This window comes from Phocoena sinus, chromosome 1, assembly GCF_008692025.1.
Source record: "Phocoena sinus isolate mPhoSin1 chromosome 1, mPhoSin1.pri, whole genome shotgun sequence".
Classification (NCBI taxonomy): domain Eukaryota; kingdom Metazoa; phylum Chordata; class Mammalia; order Artiodactyla; family Phocoenidae; genus Phocoena; species Phocoena sinus.
In genome coordinates, this window is record NC_045763.1 from 151,817,534 (window position 1) to 151,826,879 (window position 9,346).

The 9,346-nt window shown below is 43.5% G+C and overlaps 1 protein-coding gene across 3 annotated transcripts; it reads left to right on the forward strand.

The window, feature by feature from the left end:
* The first annotated feature begins 2,593 nt into the window (after nucleotides 1-2,593).
* RAB29 (RAB29, member RAS oncogene family) lies at nucleotides 2,594-8,659 on the forward strand. 3 transcript variants are annotated; one of them, XM_032606778.1, is made up of 6 exons: nucleotides 2,594-2,645; nucleotides 2,972-3,221; nucleotides 5,400-5,471; nucleotides 6,168-6,349; nucleotides 6,624-6,745; nucleotides 7,029-7,466. In XM_032606778.1, exons 2-6 carry the CDS (start codon nucleotides 3,098-3,100, stop codon nucleotides 7,138-7,140), a joined length of 612 nt encoding a protein of 203 aa, XP_032462669.1. In that variant the 5' UTR covers nucleotides 2,594-2,645; nucleotides 2,972-3,097; the 3' UTR covers nucleotides 7,141-7,466. The 3 variants fall into 3 exon arrangements, with proteins under 3 accessions (XP_032462669.1, XP_032462687.1, XP_032462678.1); XM_032606787.1 differs by having other exon boundaries at nucleotides 2,624-2,640; XM_032606796.1 differs by lacking the exon at nucleotides 5,400-5,471 and having other exon boundaries at nucleotides 2,607-3,221; nucleotides 7,029-8,659.
* Nucleotides 8,660-9,346: the final 687 nt, after the last annotated feature.

Sequence of the window (9,346 nt, forward strand, 5' to 3'; positions counted from 1 at the left end):
TGTAAGAGGAAATATTAATAATGCTCACTACTGCACACTACTATGTATAAAATAGATAACTAATAAGGACCTACTGTATAGCACAGGGAACTCTACTCAATACTCTGTAATGACCTATATGGGAAAAGAATCTAAAGAAGAGTAGATATGTGTATATGTATAACTGATTCACTTTGCTGTGCACCTGAAACTAACACAACACTGTAAATCAACTATACTCCAATAAAATTTTTTTTAAATGCTCAAGGTCTACAAGCAAAAACAAAAACCTAATAACATAGTTTTAAAATTGGCTAAGGAGTTGAATAGATTTTTCTCCAAAGAAGACATACAAATGGCCAAAAAATACATGAAAAAACATTGAATGTCACTAATCATCAGGGAAATACAAATCAAAACCACAATGAGATATCACTTCCCACCTATCAGGATGGCTATTATTAAAAAAAAAAAAAAAGACAACAAGTGTTGGCGAGGATGTGGAGAAATTGGAACCCTTGTACACTGTTGGTTGGAATGCAAAATGTTGCAGCCACTATGGAAAACAGTATGAAGTTTCCTCAAAAAACTAAAAATAGAACTATCATATGATCCAACAATCGTATTTCTGGGAATTTATCCAAGAGAATTGAAATCAGGATCTCAAAGAGATGTTGGCACTTCCATGTTCATTGCAGCACTGTTTACAATAGCCAGGATAAGGAAGTAACCTAAATGTCTATCAAATGATGAGTTTAAAAAGTAGTATATGCATACAATAGAATATTATTCAGCCATTACAAAGAAGGAAATTCTGCAATAAACGACAACATAGATGAACCTTAAAAACATTATGCTAAGTGTAATACCCAAGTCACAGAAAGACAACTACTGCATGATTCCACTCATACGAGGTATCTAAAATAGTCAAATTTATAGAGTCAAAGAGTGGAAGAAATAGTGGTTGCTAAGAGCTGGGGGGAGGGGGAAATGGGGAGTTACTAATCAATGGGCTTAACGTTCAGTTAAGCAAGATGAATAAATTCTAGAGATCTGCTGTACAACACTGTACCTCTCTTGCACACTTAAAATTTTGTATTTTTTGTATTGTATTGAATACTTTAAAACTTAAGAGGTAGATCTCATGTTAAGTGTTCCTACCACAATAAAATAAAAATGTTCAGGTCTGAAGCCTGAGTGAAAGGAAGAAATGATGAGGCCAGTGACAGAAATAGCTGTTTTTGTGGTGATGCAGTGAGAGGGAGGCTCTGGCAGGACAGCCAAATGGAGGCACCCTTATAGCAGTTGAACAGAACTGATTGGAGATAAAGATATAAATAAAATTTAGACAAAGAAATTTGAAGCCAAGGCAATTCACTAAAGTAAAAAGTTTAAAGAATGATCAGCTCAAGGACCAAGACTTAAGCCTTAGGAAATTCTTAGGGAGTGATGGGATGGAAGGAAACCATGAAAGAAAAAGGCGATCATCACAGAAGTAGGAGGATAAACAAGAAAAAGTGTCACAGAAGCCACGTGAGAAACAAATTTCAAGGAGTGTTCAACTATGTTAAAGCCAATGGGAATTGAGAAAAGACCACTGGAAAGGGAACTGAGACATTCGGAAAAGGTGAGTAGCCTAGCCTGAACTTCCTTACCTGGGTAACAAATATTTTGGGCTAAATACATTCATTGTGAACCGTGCTGATGTTCTCTCCTCACAGAACGTAAGAGGTAGCCTATCAAGAGATCTAACCAGGGCTGTTTTCCCATTGCCCTGTTGCTTTTACTTCTATTCCTGGGAAAAGTATAGAAAATGGAACTTATTTTCTTCGCCGTGAGGCTCATGTCCCCTTAACTGCTACCTAAAGGGCAGGCAGGTCAGAAAAGTTACAGGCTAAAAAATTAAAAGTATTTGCAAAACTGTAGTTTAATCGTTATTCATGAGCAACAGCAACAACTGGAGGAGGGCTGCCAGTGTACGCCAATTAGCTTCCAGCCCAAATGATGTGATGACTAGAGATTGTGGAAGTGAGGATGAGGAACCGTCTGTTGTTTTCTATCTTTACTGCAGTAGCTAGTTATTAAATATTAATAACTAACATTTAACGACATGGGTTTTCCTAAGAGTCAGCCTTTTAATCTGTCCTTGAATTTGACTGATATTGGGTCTTTGGGGGAAAATATAAGAGCTAGGCTTCATCATGTTCACAAGATCCTGGATATGTCCATCCAACTGAAAGAATAGGAAATAGATTTGGAGCATGAGGGATGAGGCTTGAGCTTTTATTAGTGGAATAATGTATGGCATCTATGGAATAATTTTTAATCTTAGCTCCATAAAACTTTTAAAGATAGTGAGAAATCTATCTGGGGACGGATTTAGGCAGGTGAAATCATGTCGAACAAATCGCTTCTGAAGGATCTTCTCTATTCCAGAATTATTTTAAAATAAGATTCCAAACGGTTGAAACGATTTGAAACTTTGCGTAGTTTTTTAAAAAAGAAAAATAGTGCATTAACTACACTTCCCAGGAGGCCAGGCGGGCGAGTCTCCTCACTCGCCTACTTCTCTTCACCGCGAGGTAAGATGGGAAATGTAGTGCCCCAAGCAACGCTGCACGTGACGCACGCGGAGGAAGGCGAGAGGGACTGCGCCGCCTGGTGTGGTATGGGGTCCGGGGAGTCTAGTTGTGAACGTCTTTTTCCCCAGAATTTGGTTTTTGCAGTGCGGGGAGGGCCCCCATCTTCTCCCTGACCGTGAAATGAGCTGGCCCGGGTTCATATGCCCGCCGGAGCAGCTCCGGGGAAGTCCCGGTGGGTGAGACACCGTGGTGCCTCATCCAGTTTCTCGGTAGCCGGGCGGGGAGGGGGAGAAGGTGAGAACAGCAGGGGGCTAGCAGCTTGCGCCCTGCGCCCCACCCAGGCTGCGGCCGCCCGGGGAGGAAGCGCGTATAGGTTGAGTGCGAAGTTTCCTTTTTTGCTTTCTCGTCAGAGAAGCCCCAACGGGCGGTTCGGCGGGAATGCCAAACTTCAATTTGAGCGGGGTCGCGAGCCAAAGGGTTTAAAATAAGTTACTCCCCCCACTTCCCGCCGCCGTATAACGTCCATCCCGCTAGCCATGGGCAGCCGCGATCACCTGTTCAAAGTGCTGGTGGTGGGGGACGCCGCAGTGGGCAAGACGTCCTTGGTGCAGCGATATTCCCAGGACAGCTTCAGCAAACACTACAAGTCCACGGTGGGAGGTGAGACGTCGCTGCGGGGGCGGGGTAGACGAGAAGCCGGGATCACGGGACTTGAGCCGCGGACTCAAGTGGGGTGGGGAACGGAGGATTTGGTGCCTTTGGGTCCTTCCCCGGGCCTGGAAATAGATGTCTGGGATCCTGAAGGGAGGCATGCTGGTGTTTGATTTTCATGCCTCTCTTGGGTTTCCCCCAATTAAGTTTTCCCAGCCTGAGCTGATTGTCTGGAAAGAGAGCAAAACTGTGACTATGGGAAATGAGGGCGGGTGGATGAGAAAATGAGCGATTGCTGCGTGTCGCTAGGGAACTCAAGTCTCCTCCTGCAGCCTTCCTAGCGGTCACAGGCACATCTCTGCGATCAGCAGAAGCAGCTGAGACCCTCTGGAGCGCCTGGTTAGGTACCAGTTGGGGCTGTTGTCCTGCCTGTCACGGGAGTTACAGACAGCTGTTGAAGGAACAGAAAGGTGTTTAACCTGGCCTCATGGAGCCTAGCTTTGTTACGGAAATACCTGCATGGGAGGGCCCCTTGGCCACACAATCAGATGCTTATCAGGGCTGAAGAGCTGTGTGTTTTTTGTCCATCGATTGCTTAAATAAAGACTAGGAATTCTTCCTAGTGTAAAATATACCACTTTTCTGACCTATCTTCCCCCCCACACACACACCCCTTTTTCTCTCAAACTGGGGAGATGAAGGAGGCAGGGAAGACCAAGAGTTAATTCCTTTCTTTCCAGTTTGGCCTTTGGACTCAACTGTCTTTTCAGAAGTAGAAAAATGCCTTCTAATTAGAAGTTTAGATGGGAAGAGCTGGTGAAGAGGGAAAGTAACAAACATTTATTTATCTCCATTAAAAGAACATTTTTTAAGGAAAAAAAATTGCAGTAATGTAAGTTTTGAAATTGTGTGTTAGTGTTCATTCTGGAATTTTTTTAAATTAACATGCGTTTACATTTACAGTTAAAACACTCTCCTTAAGAATATTCATCAAGGGCTTCCCTGGTGGCGCAGTGGTTGAGAGTCCGCCTGCCGATGCAGGGGACACGGGTTCGTGCCCCGGTCCGGGAAGATCCCACACGCCGCGGAGCGGCTGGGCCCGTGAGCCATGGGCGGCTGGGCCCGTGAGCCATGGCCGCTGAGCCTGCGCGTCTGGAGCCTGTGCTCCGCAGTGGGAGAGGCCACAACAGTGAGAGGTCCGCGTACCGCAAAAAAAAAAAAGAACATTCATCAAAATTAAGGGTTTAAAGTTACAAACAAACAAAAGTTTCAAAGGTTGTTTCCTGACCATTCTGCCCCACACTGCTCAATAATATGAGGGTCCCTATTTCATGGATTTGGTTTAAAAGTATCCCACTAATTTTTAGCAATTGTTGTAGTTTTCCTTTAGTAGAGAATATAATTGACTGGCTAATTTTTTGTTCAGTGTTTATTCTTAATTTTTCCTAGCTTTTATTTCTGTCATAGACGTGGAGAAATGTATTTCCAAATCTCAGAAATTATCCTGTTGCTGTCCTTATCAAAAGCTCTCCCCCGCAGCCTTAAGTCATGGACTCAGCATCTACAGATGTGGCAGTAGATTCCAGCACTGCTCTTAAGCATCATCCATGGAGTATCTTCTTCCTGGTGAATCCTCTGGGACGTTTTCACTTTATCCCATTCCTGCCCAAGATAATTCCTACGGCCTTATGGAGAATGTAGAATTCCCTGAGGGTGTGTTTTTCTCATAATACAGTTGGACTAGAAACCAACACTGAAATGTGGAAGATGCAAAAGCCAACCCACTTACCTCATTTCCCTCTTCTACCCCATCATCCCTTCCCTGAGAAAACCCCCTAAATCTCCCAGAAACTGTTTAACCTGAGATTAGGAGTTGTTTTTATAATTACTCCCATCCTCCTATCCCCAGCCTTAGAGACAAGTAGGATCAAATACATTGGTTTGATGAGAGAGTAAAAGCTGGAGATGCCTTCGGAGATGCATGTGAATTACCTGTCCCACACTTAATACATGAGTGTGGGCTCATCTCAGTCCATTGAGGGCTTAAAAGTAACCAAACAAATAAAGAATGAATGAATGAATGGGATTGGAGTTGTGTGTCTCTAGGGTTGTAATTGCATATTTGATATGACTTTGTGGATTTTTTAAGGTAAATTTAATTCAAGTATATTATACATAAATTTTCAGTGGATTTTGCTCTGAAGGTTCTCCAGTGGTCTGACTCAGAGATGGTGCGCCTCCAGCTGTGGGATATTGCAGGTAGGATGGATAAGACTGGACAAGAACAAGGAAGACATTTTGGTTTAACCAACAAGCTCTCAGAGAAAAAGTGGGACAGGGAGACCAGAAGTTTTTTCGTAAAGCTGGAATGATTGAACTGCTCTGAGGACATATAAGCTGAATAGATGTAGAGCTTTTGTAGATGTTTTCTGTAGATGTTTTGCCCTGAATAAATGTAGAGCAGTCTCTGTGTCGGTGAGGGTCTGGCAAAGTAGTGAACTGTCCAGACTGTAGGTAGATGCTCCCACAGCAGGGGGAGGGGGTGCTCTTTCTAGGTTTTCAGCTGACCTTGGTGAGAAACAAGAAAAGAGAAGACAATAATAATAATAGCTAATCCTTATTTATTACGTGCCAAGCACTTTTCTGAGCATTTTAGATTCACTGACTCATTATTAATCCTTACAACTATCCTATGATAAAAAGCGACTGCTTGCTTCCCCACTTTACAGATGCTCAGTCTGAAGCACCAAAAGCTTGACTTGTCTGAAGTCACATAGATAGTAAATGACAGAGCAGGGGTTTGGAATTGGGTGATCTGGGCGCAGAATCTGGACTCACCCACTATGCATACTGCCCTCTTTCCCACAATGAAGATGGAAAGGGCAGGGTGTCAGGGAGGGTTCCAAGGCTGGCTCTCAGGATCACCTTCTCAAGAACCGTCTCCTTACTTCCCAGGGCAGGAGCGCTTCACCTCTATGACCCGACTTTACTATCGGGATGCCTCTGCCTGTGTTATTATGTTTGATGTTACCAACGCCACTACCTTCAGCAACAGCCAAAGATGGAAACAGGACCTGGACAGCAAGCTCACACTGCCTAATGGAGAGCCGGTGCCCTGCCTGCTCTTAGCCAACAAGGTATGTGGTCGATCTTGGAAAATGGCCCCCGGCCTCAATCCGTGGTCAGAGAGTAAGCGTGTCTAAAATGCACTCTGATTGTGGGTATCCACTTGCCCTTCTCTACCTCCTTTCAAGAGATGTTGAGACTTTCTTTGGGAAGAATGTTGGCTGTAGATTTCAGATGCTGCTGTTCTAGCCATGGGTGGAACTGTTTTAAATCCACACGTATCTGAGCAATGTTTCTATTCCCAGGAAGTTTATGGTGTTGCCTTTTATTTATTTTCTTTGCCAGTGTGATCTGTCCCCTTGGGCAGTGAGCCGAGACCAGGTTGACCGGTTCAGTAAAGAGAATGGTTTCACAGGTTGGACAGAAACATCAGTCAAGGAGAACAAAAATATTAATGAGGCCATGAGGTGAGTAGCTCATACTGTTCTAGGGATAGGCACACAGATTTACCCATCTTCCACTGCAGCCCCTTGGCCCTTCTTTCCTTGTTTCTGAGCAAACAAGAACAGACTGAGCCACTGGAATGCCAGCTCCTGAAGGTCAGGGATGCTGTCTTCTCTCCTGAGATAACTGGGGACAAAGGGGCATTTAAACCTTGTGGCTTTACTGAGTGCCATCTGGTGACAAGACAGATAATATCTGCCGTTTCTCCATCCAGCTTCTCAGGCTTGTTTTTTATTTGTTTTTTAGAGTCCTCATTGAGAAGATGATGAGCAATTCCAGAGAAGATATGTCTTTGTCCACCCAAGGGAACTACATCAACCTGCAGACCAAGCCCTCTTCCAGCTGGGCCTGCTGCTAGTAGCGTTTGGCTTGTTTTCCCTCCCAGTTCTAGGAGATCCTTCTCTTCCCTTTGGTTGCCCACCCAGCAGTTTTACTAAGTACATTTGAACTGTCTGCTGCTGACGGTCCAGTAAGGAGGGCCATCATCACTAAGAAAAGACACGTGGGACCCATGGGCATTTCTGCTGCCTCTGCTGCAAGTTGCCTGTCACTTGCTGCTGGCTCACGGGGCCCAGTCAGTGCCTTCTGTCCAAAAGAGATCATCTCATCTCTCAATTTGTGATCTGGGATTTTGTGGGAAGGATTAGAAGTCAGCATCTGTGTTTTACGGATCATAATTCTCACCTACTTTTGAGCATATTTTTCCATTTAATGTATATTGATATCTCAATCTGATAGGACTTCAGACTGCGAGGAAAATGAGATCAAAGGTCATTTCCCAAATTCCTTGTTGATCATTGCTTTCAGATTCTTTCTGTCTTGGGCTTTGAATTTAAACACCTGATTCTGAGATACAGGAGAAGTGGGGCTGGATATCTATGGGTTTAGGGCTACTGGAGGTAAACCAAAAGTCACGTCACTATTTCTTTAAGCTTCTCAAGTCATATTAGCTTTCTTTTGTCTTGGTTTTAAAAATAGTTAACCTTTTAAATGATCTGTCTTTGGTTAGAGCGATTCTTTCCCCCCAAAATTAATTCTCACTTTAAGGTTTTCTAGTGTCTCTCTCCCAGTGGGATGGGGACAGGGTTTGCAGGTTGATGTCTTGCCACGTAATGCTGCAAGTGACATCAGTTGGCCGTGGTACCCTGAACAAGTCTATTCCTCACAGCTCTGGGCGTCTGAATGGAAGAAGAGGGTCAGGTTAACAGAACAAAATCCTATGGGGCAACTTGCTTAGGAGCACTTTGGGTGTCTAGCACTTAACAGCCATAGAAAATAAATATTATGTATAGAATAAATATTATGTATAGCCTGGGGATGGAGAGTAGATAGACAGAAAATCATTAGATAATTTAAGTGCTAAGTTGGGTGGAGTTTTTAGTATCAAATCACTTCTAGACAGTTTAATTTGTTAAATTCTCACAGGATGGTGATTTATAACCTGCCCAAAGTTATGAATATTCTTAGTGAGCTCAGGCTTAGAGCTCTTTGAGAGACACTTACCTAAATAAGTGTTCTAAGTCAGTGGTTCCCAAATCTGACTAATGAGAACCATCTGGGAAGTTTGTTTAACGATTTTAAAATAAAATGTTTTAAGATTTCTGTTTCCCAACCTCAAACCTACTGAACCAAAATGTCCAGGGATGAAGCTTGGGGATTTGTTGTTGTTGTTTTTCAGAGTTTCCCAGGCAATTCTGATCAGCCCAGTTTGGAAACCCTTGCTGGAGAACGTGGTAAAGATGCAGAGACCCAGGCCTTCCCTGGGCTTCTGTAGGCTCCATTAATTCTCCAGGTGATTTTGACACACACCAGACTTTGAAAAGCACTGTCCTAAGAGATCAGAGGCCAAATATCAGAGCCTTCGGTGGTTTGTTTGTTTTTTTTTTTTTTAGCAGCCTTTTTTTTTTTTTTTTGCGATACGCGGGCCTCTCACTGTTGTGGCCTCTCCCGTTGCGGAGAACAGGCTCTGGATGTGCAGGCTCAGCGGCCATGGCTCACAAGCCCAGCCTTTCCGTGGCATGTGGGATCTTCCCGGACTGGGGCACGAACCTGTGTCCCCTGCATCGGCAGGCGGGCTCTCAACCACTGCGCCACCAGGGAAGCGGTTTGTTTGTTTTTAATGCCAGTTGTTATAAATTTTGCACAATCTTCTGAGACCTTCAGGTTCTCTTTTGTATTACTCTTTCCAGGTAGGTTTTTTATTACAATGATTCTGAAAATAATAGTGGAATAATAAGTTCTCTATGAAAATAAAATTGACTTTTATTCACTGGTTTGAACCCCTGAAAAATCACAAATAAATGGGAAATAAGTATTGTATTGATAGTAGTTATTGGCCTTCAATGTGACTTTGTTATTTTATACTGATAGAGTATTGTGGAAATGGAGACTTTAATTTTTAGATACCTTCTTTAAAAATGAAGGTTATTTTTTAAATACCTTCTTTAGAAATGAAGGTAAGGGCTTCCCTGGTGGCGCAGTGGTTGAGAGTCTGCCTGCCGATGCAGGGGACACGGGTTCGTGCCCCGGTCCGGGAAGATCCCACATGCCGCAGAGGCTGGGCC